General features: G+C 35.4%; 1 protein-coding gene across 1 annotated transcript in view; it reads right to left on the reverse strand.

Annotated features, from left to right (window-relative positions):
* The window catches only part of NBN (nibrin), a 51,484-nt gene that overhangs the window by 15,433 nt on the left and 22,536 nt on the right, over window positions 1-13,515 (reverse strand). The window contains 4 exon segments of the mRNA XM_036031109.1: window positions 781-894; window positions 3,727-3,882; window positions 5,303-5,374; window positions 12,861-13,302. Coding sequence (XP_035887002.1) covers window positions 781-894; window positions 3,727-3,882; window positions 5,303-5,374; window positions 12,861-13,302 — 784 coding nt within the window.

Here is a 13,515-nt window from a genome sequence, read left to right on the forward strand (position 1 = left end):
AATATATAAAGAACTCCTAGAACTTAACAACAAAAGATAAACAATCTGATTAAAAATGAGAAAGATTTGAATGGACATTTCTCAAAAGATGATGTACAAATGTCCAACAAGCATACAAGAATATGCTCAACATCATTAATCCTTGGGGAAATGCATAATCAAATGAGATACTACCTCACACCCATTAAGATGGTTACTAGCAAAAAGCTAAAAACAAGTCATGGAGAGGATGTGCAGAAATTAGAACCCTTGTGCACCACTGATAGGTATGTAAAAAGGTATAGCCACTACCGAAAATAGTAAGAGGATTCCTTTAAGAAACACAGAACAAAAAGAAATATTAAAGAAAACAGGAAAAAGGGAGTATTCAAGAAAAGAGAAATTCTTAGAACTGTTAAAGGATAATTCATAGATTTAATAAGCCCAGTCCTTCCCACTATATTGATATATTTCTAATATCTATCCCTCCATATGACTATATGATCATTCTTTTAATTGTTATCCTTCAGTTTTCTTTTAAATTTTTGTGGGTTAAGTCTCTTTTTTTTCCCTTTACATGAGGATATAAACTTAAGTCATTGTTTACATCTCATTTTTTAAACAAATAAATCTAGAAGTCCCTTAAAGCAGTGTTATAGAAAGTTATCAATTAATCTTAATGCTCAGTAACTCAGGAATTTTCCTGAATAACCAACCTCAGTTTTAAGAATTTACTCTAAGGAAACCAGAAAGGATCAAAATGCAAATCAAACATTTTACCAGTCCTCACTTTCTACTAACCTCCATTTCCTGTCTTAACCACTCTTCTAATTCTGTATTCTTTCGAGCATGATGAGCTATTAGATCTGATCCTCCAATGATTTGTGGAAATTTTCCTGCTCCAGGAAACGTGACCTGTTAAATAGTAAGGTTAAATACATTAACAAACTAAGACAATCATTTTTTAAAAGCTTAAAAATAAGCAAGGATTGTAAATCATGTGTAACGATTTTAAATCGTGTGTAAATGAAAGATGTATATATCCTATAAATAGACACTGCACGAAACAGTGGTAACTGCTAATCATATGCTTTGCCCTATTATTTTGACTATTATACTTAGATTTAGCTATGTAACTATGATTTATGTACTAAGAGAATTTAAGATTTTGATTTTGGAGATTTTATTCAAAAATGACCTTAGATCACCATCCACAAATTAAAGCAACCCAGGGTGAATAAACACACTGTAATTTAAAGTATTATTCTTTTTAAATTTATTTTTTGTTGTTGTTCAATTAGTTGTCCCAGTATTTCCCATTCTTCTCCCCTGCCCTGCCCACGCCTCCACTCCTTTAGTCAATCCCCACCCTGTGTTCCTTGACTAGAACCCTCCCCTTCTTTCTCCCAGTTATCCCTCTCCCCTATCCTCTCTGATCAGTGTCAGTTTGTTCCTATTTCAATTTCTCTGGTTCTATTTTGCTCATTTGTTTGTTTTGTTCATTAGATTCCACTTATAGGTGAGATTATATGGTATTTGTCTTTCACCGCCTGGCTTATTTCACTTAGCATAACACTCTCCAGTTCCATCTATGCTGTCGTGAAAGATAAGAGTTCCTTCTTTCTTTGTGCTACATAGTATTCCATTGTGTAAATGTTCCACAGTTTTTTGATCCACTCATTTACTACTGAGCACTTAGGCTGTTTCCAGCACTTGGCTATTGTAGTACTATATGCTGCTATATGTAATACTATATGTAGTACTCTATGTAATAATGCTGCTGTGAATACTGGGGTGCATTGCATGGGTTCTTTTGAACTGGTGTTTCAGTATTCTTAGGGTATAATCCCAGCAGTGGGATCATGGATCAAAAGGTGGTTCCATCTTTAGTTTTTTGAGGAGATTCCATACTCTTTTCCAAAGTAACTACCCCAGTCTGCTTTCCCACCAACAGTATACTAGGGTTCCCTTTTATCCACATCCTCACCAGCACTCTTTGTTTGTTGTATTCTGTGTTCTAAAGGTATCAAAGCCAATGTTGTTTCTAGGACTTGTGAATATGCAATATCCAAACTTCCTAATTTATACATGCCTAACAAGATATATTTAAAATGTTGACAGTTTATACTTTTAATTGAAATTTTATTGCTTACAAATAAAAAAAGTGCTTAAAATATGTGAAAATGCATAATAGGCAAACTGGTAATATTGTATTTAGGGAGTAATTAATACATCCTTAATATTTATTCAACATACTTTTAAAACAGAAACTGGAAAGGGAATGTTAAATTTGTTTCACCATTAAGCAATATTTTAAAAGTACAAATATAGCCATGTCATTGATTTAGGTATATTAAAAAAACTCAAATTCTTTCATTACAGGTAATCAACCTTTTCCTACAAATTTTGGGTTGAATTTCTTTTTTCCTCTAAAAAAATTCCTTATCAAAAGGAAATTTTTAAGTGTTTTAAGTTTTTCCAAACTACTTTACACCAGTGTACTGCTTTATTTCTCTTCACTACTCCTGTACCAACAGTGAATATTTTTGTTTTACCTTTGGTAACTTAGTAAAAAAAAAAAAAGTATGCATTTTGGATTTTGATTTAGCAATGAGATTTTGTAATAGCATACCGAACATGAAGTAATAAGCATGAAAGAAAGCCTTCATGAGCCATGGCTGGGGGAGGGAAGGGGAAGTGAGCCATGTGATGGAGATACTTCCATCTTCTATTCTTAAATAGAAGAGACGCTTAAATGGAGTTTAGAACCTTATAGAGCCTGCCATAATAGGTAGAAAACTAATTTAACTGAGAAATATTAATAGTAGCTAACATTAAGAGAGAAAAAGCTCCCATACCTCATGGTTGTAACAAGAATCATACAGATCGTATTCTAGAGAAAACTTGTGTTCACAGAAACTGCTTTCAAAAATATTACTAATGAATTCTCATCAAATGCATAAGCAAAAGCTAACAGTCGGCAGTAGGTTTATATAGAAGGAAGAAAATTTTCCAGAGTAGACAACAAAAGAATATAGACTAGATCAGAAATATTCTTTTAAGAACTGTGATAAAATAATAATCTTATCAGTTCCTAAAGAGGAGGGACTCTGGTCTGAAGGTAGTACTCAGTGTACAGATTCATATTTTATATTATACATGTAGTAATAAAATGCCTAGTTTTCTTATTGAACGTGCTCCGTTATTTTCAACAAATTTGTTATCTTTTTTAAAATAGATTTTATTTTATTTTTTTTAAAGAGAGGGGAAGGGAGGGAGAGAATTATCAATGTGTGGTTGCCCCTCACATGCCCCCAACTGGGGACCTGGCCCGCAACCCAGGCCTGTGCCCTGACTCAGAATTGAACCCTCGACCCTTTGTTTTGCAGGCTTGAGCTCAATCTACTGAGTTACACCAGCCAGGGCAACAAATCTGTTATCTTTATAAAGTCCTGAGTTAAAGTACCCCTCCAGGTAGTCTCAGATCACTATTAGAACTATGAGGACCCTATCAATATGCTGATTACAGTGGGAAAACCAGGTAAACATACACTTTAAAGAATTCAGTCTTAATGAAGTTTGTTTCATTCTACGTATTCCATATATTAACTCTTAGTTCACGTTTTAACTGTTTTAAGTGGAATAAACAGCATTGGTTTTCAACATGAATTGTTTTTATTACTGGTTAGCATCAGGGGTATTCTGAACACTGCCTTCTTGTGATATTTTAGTTAAAGGAATACATACCTTTCTGAATTTTTTGAAATTCTTTAGTTGACCATAATTATCATTTACACTGAGTACATGTCTGGAGGCAGAGGTACTAACCACGAGTGATCTAAATTCAGTCAGTAACATCTTCCTTGGAGGCATCTCATTCTCATACTGAAGTCTGTCATTGTTCTTAATGGGGGTAAGATGGATGGATAAGAAGAAATAAGAAGAAAAAGTAAAATTACTTGTCATTTAGGGGTCTATAGAAACACAGTCAAAATAGCTGAAAAAAATTAAAAAGGTTTATGTTGGGCATCAGAGCTTTGTATTTGGAATCAAATCATATCTATTGCAAAACCAGAAAAAATGTTTATTCAAGTACTTGATAACTTTAGAAACATTTATAATACACTAGTCTATGACAGGCTAAAACCATATTAAATTATTTTTAATTTAGTAAGTACTTTAGTAAATATCTCAATAAACAATTTATCTTCTTGTGTATATTTTCTTGGCAAGAAATCTCAGAACTGTCTGCTTCTCATTAAAACTGTACTCCGGCCCTGGCTGGGTGGCTCAGTTGGTGGGGGCATCATCACATATACAAAAAGGTTGCTAGTTTGATTCCCCATCAGAGCACATACCTAGGTTGTAGGTTAGAACCCTGATGGGAGCACATATAGAAGGTAACCTGATTGATGTTTCTCTTTCACATTGATATTTCCCTCTCTCTCTCTCCCTTCCTCTCTCTTTAAAAATCAATAAACATATCCCTGGGCAAGGATAAAAAAGTACTTCAAGATTATTATACAACTCATTCCACACAATGTCATATTTAAGCTTTCTTGGATTTTCAATAATTTGTATTTTTAAATTATTTTTAACACCTCAGAAAAATCAGTAATTAATTCTGGACACACTAATTTTTTTTTTCTTAACTGAAAGCCACGTTTCATTCTGAATAGTTATAAATCAGCCTGAAGATTCCTTCCTGTGGCAGATTGAGGTTCTTTACATCATTTGTTATTAATTAATGGTTATACATCAACATTATTATAGCTGCTCAGGCTAACCACCTTAGTTTTTCAAGTTGCTTTATATATTTTCAGAGGGATGTTGCTAACGGGACTAAGATAAAGACAGGCAGAGGAGAAAAAAAGAAGTCAAAAGAAAAAGTTCCTCAGATAGTGACAGACTATAATCGGAAACTCTAATAAAATTACAATGGCCTCATGCTTTTGTACTATTTTAGAGTTTAGACAATTTTCATATCTATTACTCTACTTGATAGAAACAACAACCTTGTTGGGAAAGTGTCAACTTTATTTTATGAACAAAAGACTTGAGGCTCATAAATGTGAAAATGACTTGTTCAAGGTCACTTATCTATGGAGTAGTGAGCAAGGAATGATACTTGGGCTTTTCTCTATATTCCTTTTGCTCTGTCATGGTTATAATATGACCTATCCAATTCCAGAGAAAGCAAAATTATGAGGCCAAAATATAAAAAGAGAAATAATAAATCCTAAGTAAGAACACTGACAGAAGCTGATGAGATGATGGTTTATAACGCAAACATTTATAAAAATTGAATAAAAAATTTCCTCACCAATAGTTCTTCTTTAGTTGACCACAGTAATTCTTTCTCAATCTCATGTTTCTTCCCAATTTCATTTTTTTGCTAAAGAAAAAATATTGTTCAAAGGGGTTATAAAATGGTAACTTTCTGAAAACCTCACAGATATTCATGCTCTTGGAGAGTAATTTGGCTTTCACGTGTCTTTCCTACAGGACTTCCAGTCAAGATGGAGATGTAGGTGAACATGCTTCACCTCCTCGCAAAACTACAGAAAAAAATTCAACTAAATCTCAAAACAAGTAACACCCAAAACCATAAGAAAATCAAGCTGTATAGAAGTCCAATAAGCAAAGATTTAAAGAAGCCACATTCATCTACATGGGTAGGCGAGGCAGAGATGCAGAGAAGGAAGAGAAGCATGGAGATGCAGTGTGGCATAGGGAAGAGGTGGAACTGGTGGTTCCACATTTGCATATGGTGGATAAAAATTGGGAGGGATACCTCAGGAGAGAAGAATCCCAGTCCAAGCCAGACCATGCAGCCCAGGGTTCCAATGCCAGAAGATAAATCCCCATAACTTCTTGCTATAAAAATCGGATGAGGGTTGGGGCCAGAAGAAACTGCCGGATTTTCAGGAGACTCTGCTTAAAATGCCTGCACAGTCTTAGGACTTGAAACTTACACAGACCCACCTGCTGTGGGACTCAGCACCAGGGCAACAGCTAGAAGGGCACCAGTCACATACAGGGAATAACATGAAGTGACTGGAAACAGGACAGGTGCCAGGCAAACCTTCAGAAGCCAGGCAGCAGCATTGTCTCCTCTCTGAGCCATCGCCCACAAAGCCTCAAAGTAGTGAAGTGGGTTGCTCTGCACTGGCAATTACCTAAGGCTCCACACCACACAATTTATAGGTGCCTTCTCCACAATAGGCCACACTACCAAGACAGGGAGTCAAAGCAGCTTTACCCAATACACAGAAATAAACCCAAAGAGGCCGCCAAATTGAGGAGTCAAAGAAATATGGCCTAAATGAAAGAACAGAACGAAACCCCAGAAAAATAACTAAACAGAATGGAGATAACCAACCCATCAGATGCAGAGTTCGAAACACTGGTTATTAGGATGCTCAAAGAACTCACTGGGTACAGCAACAGCATAAAAAAGATCCAGGCAGAAATGAAAGTTACATTAAGTGAAATAAAGAAAAATCTGCAGGGATCCAACAGTGGAAGGAATGAAGATGAGATTTAAATCAACAGCTTGGAACATAATGAAGAAGTAAGCATTCAACCAGAATAGTAAGAAAAAACCAATTTAAAAAAATGAGGAGAGTATAACCTCTGGGACATCTCCAAACATGAATATCTGAATCACAGGGATGCTAGAACAAGTGGAAGAGCAAGAAATTGAAAACTTATTTGAAAAAATAATGAAAGGAAACTTCCCTAATTTGGTGAAGGAAATAGACATTCAAGTCCAGGAAGCACGGAGAGTCCCAAACAAGATGGACCCAAAGAGGACTTCGCCAAGATATACCAGAATTAATATGCCAAAGGTTAAAGATAAGGAGAGAATCTTAAAAGCAGCAAGAGAAAAGTAGATCGTTACCTACAAAGGCGTTCCCATAAGACTATGAGCTGATTTCTCAAAAGAAACTTTGTAGGCTAGAAGGGACTGGCAAGAATATTCAAAGTGATAAAAAGCAAGGACCTACAACCTAGATTACTCTATACAGGAAAGTTATCATTTAGAATGAAGGGTAGATAAAGTGCTTCTCAGACAAGGTAAAACTAAAGGAGTTCATTATCACCAAGCCATTGTTATATGAAATGTTAAAGGGACTTATTTAGGAAAAAGAAGTAGATCAAAATAATGATCATTAAAATTGCAACCAATTCACAACTATTAACAACTGAATCTAAAAACCAAACTAAGCAAACAATGAGACCAGGAACAGAATCACAGCTATGGGGATCATTTGGAGGGTTATCAGCTGGGAGGGGGAAGGAGGAGAATGGGGAGAAAGGTTCCAGGATTAAGAAGCATAAATGGTAGGTACAAAATAGAGGAATGTTAAGAGTAGTATAGAAAATAGACAAGCCAAAGATTTCATATACATGACCCATGTACATGAATTAACTGGAGGGGATTACTGAAGGGAATGGGGGTATTGGGCAGAGGGGGGCAAAGGGGCAAAACCTGGGACAATTGTAATAGCATAGTCAATAAAATATATTTTTGAAAAAGTGTCTTTCCTAGAGAAACTGTAAGATGAGAATAGAAATATATGTAGAATATATACTGTAGTATGAGAGTCCTAAGAGCAAAGAGCTAGAAGCAATCTAAGTTCATGTAAGTTATATAAATAAGGAAGATTTACTACAAGAAATGATCATAAAATAAGTGCATAAAAATGGCTACAAAATTACATTAGTAATGGATTCCAAGTTTGCAAAATATGATTTAAAAAGGGAAACACCAAAATATTAACTATAGTTACCTGCAGTCAGAATTTATCAACAAAATTGTCATTGTCTTTTAATTTTCCATGTTTGTCCATTATTATGCATTACTCTTACAGTTAAAAGTAAAACCAGATACTTTTAAGGGATTCTATCTAAATTTACATTTAAAATTGCGTTTTAAAGCACCCTGAATCCAAAGAGTTACTTTAATTATTTATGATGTTTATCTGTAATAAACTGGAGACTGCCTATATATAATCATACTCTCCTTCCCATTCATATACCCAAACCATGTTCTAGACAAAAGTGTATTACACAGATGGCTTTCTAATACTTTCAGTGAAAACTACAGTCCCTTTGGATACAATAGAGAGGCATATTATTTCACTGATTCTATAATAAAAATACAGAAAAAATTTAACAAGTTGGACAGAAAAACAAATGTACTTTGTGCTTGCTTAGGGACTAAAGTGTATTAATGTCTATCAATAGTGAGATTAAGAATTATATTCTAAGCCTACCATGTACCCTTACTGAATATTCTCACATGCATCTCCCATTGGAAGCTGTTTTCATAAGCAGAACAAATCACTTCCCCACACCTTCTCTCCCCATCCTGCCTTACTCCTTCAAACTTGCTCATCCTCTTAAACAAGTGTGTATTTCCTATCTCAGAGAATCATACTATACCCTACCCAGATACTTGGACTAATCCCAGCAGGGTAGACCTGTGTTTGTACTGTTATCAAAACCTAGCTATGTGACCATGGCAAGTTACTTAATGCCTCCTACTGTCAGTTTCCTAATCTCTTCAACACATAGAGTATGCTTCATTTCAGGGATGCTGTAAACAAATGATGGTGTCCCATGATTGGTAGCTATTGCATTGGGCTTTGGAAGATGCTGCAGTTATTAGAGAGGAAAAAATCTAATTTAGAGTTGGAAGTGGAATGAGGTTAAAGAGAGATGTTGTGTAGACAGTAGGTGCTGTTAGGAAGAGGAATAATGTTTTTACAAGGATGCCAAGTCATGTCTATTTTGAGGAGGCTGGAAGACTGAAAGTAAGGCCCAGACTCAGGCACAGCTACTACTTATAGCAGGATAAACTGTTAGCAGGAATATCTGGCCAATGGCTTTCTAGTTCAGCTCACAGAAACTCAAACAGACATGCTAGAATCTCTGTTTAAATCCCCAAATAGGAAAATGCAGTTTCTTCCATCAACTTATTTTAGAAATTGCCTTTCTGAAATGTAACTAAGAAATCCAATGTCAACGAGAAGTATAATATTTTTTGCCTTCTTAAAACTGCAATGTTTTTTAAATGAAAGGATCAATATATAATTTTTTGATAACCACTTCTGTAGCTAGAAATATTAGGTGCAATTCCTTTAATCCATGAGCACTCACAAGGACTTTCAGACATGTTAAATTATTAAAAATGACAAAGTGAAAGAATTCAAAATGACTTCACATTGTCTGAGTAAGGTTGATGAATTGTATCCATGTCAACTCCCTGACACATACTCTAGCTATGCAAGATGTTACAGTTAAAGAAAAAGGGTGAAAAGTACATGGGATCTCTCTATATAATCCCTTACAACAACATATGTATGAACAATTACCTCAAAATAAAAAGTTTTTAAAAATTACAAAAGTATTTTTACTTTCAGTGTAAGGTAACAAAATTTTCACTAAAAAATTACAGTGCTACAATACAGTAATTTAACTTTTAGAATATCCAAAGGTGTGGCTCGAATTGCTATTCACTCTCCAAAACTCTATATGACCTATTTATTTTGTACTATATTTTTATTCAGAATGTCATGAATTCTGAAATAGTAAAATAAGGACAAAGGAAATTATGCTACAGAATCACAGAGCAAAATAAAATAATATCCCAGTAACATTACATAGCATGTAAACCTCGGAATTTAAATGAAAGATCTTTTCAGGCCCACAAAAGCCTTGTCTAAGCAGCCCCATATCAGTGTGGTGTGGTGTGCACTTCTGGTCTCTCCAAGCCTGGGCTCTAATGCCCACTTCCTTAGTGACATGAGCCCTGGGAGAATGTGCAGAGTAGGTATTTAGGAAGATTAACTAGCAGTCATACAGGATGGACCAAAGAATTCTGTGACTAAAACCAGGAACATTTCCAGACAGAGCTGTGGCCAATGTGAGCAGTGCACCAATCTGGGAGAGAACTGAAGGAAAAGAAAAAAAAAGGCTATTATAAAAGACTGACATAAGTAATAGGACAAGATGATGAAAAAAAGAAAATAAAAACATATAAGAAAAAAACAAGAAATAAATACAGGAGGAAAGGGTGCCATGAGGCAAACACATTTTCAAATGTGTGACTACATTAATGTAACTGGGGCCTAACTTTCTAAAAACCAAACACTGACATCCAGCATCATTTCATATGTCTATTGGCCATCAGCATGTCCTCTTTGGAGAACTGTCTATCCAGGTCTTTTGCTCATTTTTTAATGGGATTGCATGTTTTTTTGGTGTTAAGTTTTATAAATTCTTTATAAATACTGGACATTAAACTCTTATCAGATGTATCTGTGAATATGTCCTCCCATTCAGTGGACTGTCTTTTTATTTTGTTGGTGGTTTCCTTTGCCATGCAAAACTTTTTAGTTTGATGTAGTCCCATTTGTTTATTTTTTCTTTTGTGTCCCTTGCCTGAGGAGATGTGTCATAAAAAATACTGCTATGAGCAACATCACTAAGAGAAATGCAAATTAAAACCACAATGAGATACCAACTCATCCTGGTCAGAATGGCTATCATCGATAAATCAACAAACTATTGCTGGTGAGGATGTGGAGAAAGGGGAACCCTTTTGTACTGATTGGTGGGAATGTAGATTGGTACAGTGGAAAGCAGTATGGAGATACCTCAAAAAATTAAAAATGGAACTGCTTTATGACTCTGTGGTTCCACTTCTGGGAATTTATCCAAAGAAACCCAAAACACTAACTCCTAAGCACCCCTATGTTCACTGCAGCATTATTTACGGTTGCCAAGATATGGAAGCAGACCAACTGTCAGTAGATGAGTGGATAAAACAACTATGGGACATTTACACAATAGAATACTACTCGGCCGTAAAAAAGAAGAAAATTTTACCCTTTGTAACAGCATGAATGGATCTGGAGAACATTATGCTAAGTGAAATAAGCCAGTCAGAGAAAGACAACCACATGATATCACTCATATGTGAAACCTAATGAACAAACTGAACTAATAAGCAAAATAGAGGCAGACTCATGGTTAGAGAGCAGGCTGATAGCTTGGTTGGAGGGGGCAGTTAGGAGGTAGAGAGACTGAGTAAAAAGGCAAAAGGAAACATGGACAACAGTGTGTGCACAGGGACAACAGTGGGAAGAGCGGGGTATAAGGGGGATAAATGTTAATGAAAAACTACTATTAAAAAAAAAAGATAGAACATTTATATTAAGAGGCCTGGATACAAGTTCTGGAACAGGCTAGAGCTAACATGACAATGTAAATTCACAACTGATGTAGAATAAACATATCTTTATGGAGATTTAATTTTATTAAACTTGGTTAGGTAATCATTCCTTGGATTTTACCACACACTGCAATAAGCTAACTTACCTAGCTTTCCACTATAGTGGCATTTGCTCCACAAGTGACCTACAGGATGTTTATACCACTTGCTTTAATTAATTTCTTGGTAAAATGACAGCTGATCTTCAATCTTTGATAATAAAAGAGCCCTCTGTCTCTCAAGTTCTCAATCCAACTATAGGGTATCTTAGTATCCATTCTCTTTCTTCCTTACAATGATGAGTTCATTAGGAACACCAATGTGCCAAACTTAAAGCATCTCCTAAACGGGGAGTGGTGCAGACCATGACTAAATTCCAGCCTATAAACCAAATTATCAAGTTGAGTTTCTGAGGAAGTTCCTTAGAAGGTGGGGAGAAACTCAAGTGGAAAGGCCTTCACCTTATCCACTCTGCACCATGCTTCCTCTGTGGAAACTGGAGGTGCCATCTCACAAAGAAAGAAGGCAGACTGCCAGCAAATTAAACGCATGGGACTGCCAAGCAGCTTTGCTTACCTACTCTGGGTTCCTTTTATAGGAAAAAATTAACTATCTTGTTTAAGCCACTGATTTTAGAATTGTAAAGATCATAAAGGAATTCTAATCAATACAATAAGGGAATTTTTTCTGGGAAGAAAACTGGGTGTACTGAGTTATAGGAGGGGATAACCACACATGACCATGAATCAGAACCAACAGATCTAGGTGGGAGGTCAGATAATAAATTTTTATTTCATAAGGTCTGTGCTCTCACCTAATGAGCTAAATTGTTTACAGATAGGCTACTTACTGATGTATAAAATAGAAAGTAATATGAAGAGGTTCTTAGACCTAAGTGGGCAAAACAATTATCAACATACAAGAAAATAATATAGGACATTAAAGGTCAAAATTGAAAAAACTTCCTGCTGATGTATACATGATTTATCCTAAAGATTTATTTAGTAGATACTTAGTTCCACTAACTTTCTTCATTTTTCTGTCTTTATTTCCTCTATTAAGGCATCACCTATACTTACATTCATGGGCAAATGTGTGACACAATAGTGCAGCCTGGATATCTACTAAACAATCATGAATGACAGTTTTATTTCCTGTCATTTACTGTATACTGTCGAAGAATCATTTTATTTTTAACATTTACCTTATCAACCCACAAATTCTTATAGTTAATAGTGGGTGTTAAAGACACTAATTTTATTTCAAGGAAACAACAGATGCTCATACTGTCAGTACAAATATCTAAATACCTTTTAACCTTCTAAATTTCCCTTTGCAATACTTTTCATTAAAAAATGTTACTTACAGCCCTGGCTGGTATGGCTCAGTGGACTGAGTGCTGGCTTGCAATCCGAAAGGCCGCCAGTTCCATACCAGAGTCAGGGCACGTGCCTGGATTGCAGGGCAGGTCCCCAGTGTGGGGTGTGCAAGGGGCAACTGATATCTCTCACACATCAATGTTTCTCTCCCTCTCTTTCTCCCTTCCTTCCCCTCTCTCTAAAAATAAATAAATAAAATCTTAAAAAATGTTACTTACAGATATTTTGTTACTTTCTGGTATCATTTCATCATTAAAAGAGCCATTTGTTTCTATGTCCAATCCTGGCATTTTTCTAATTTTGACATCTTCCTTTTGTTTTTGAGTTTTCACTTCAATTTCTAACTCTAATTTTGTGTTCTTGAATACCTCTTCAAATATTTCATTTTCTGTAGCTACATCATCAATTTTCCTTTTTTCTGATCTTCGTTTTTCTGTAGAAAGAGATTTATCGGCAGAATTTTTTACAGTGGATTTTGAATCCACATCTGTAAATAAGGTATCTGTTTTTCCCCCCACTGGCTCATTCTGAGATAGATGCTGCTCCTCATTTCTCGACACTGAGGGTGTAGCAGGTTGTGTTTGCTCTAGAAGAGTACAAGACATTTCCATTTTTGCTGATTTAGATGGCATTTCTTTATTCTCTTCATCCCTTTCCCTTAGATTTAAAAAAGAAGAGGAAAAAACAAAAACAGACAATGAACACAGCTAGGTAATTTAAGAGTTTGGCAATATTCACCCGTCCTACATTTAATTCACCATGTTCTTGGTTTTATTAATTAATAGTATCACTGGATTTAAAAAGACATCTGAAAACAGTACATAACTCATATATACTCTACTATTTTGAGAGGACTGACCAGCCATACAGCTA

The sequence above is a fragment of the Phyllostomus discolor genome, chromosome 7, assembly GCF_004126475.2.
Source record: "Phyllostomus discolor isolate MPI-MPIP mPhyDis1 chromosome 7, mPhyDis1.pri.v3, whole genome shotgun sequence".
NCBI lineage: Eukaryota > Metazoa > Chordata > Mammalia > Chiroptera > Phyllostomidae > Phyllostomus > Phyllostomus discolor.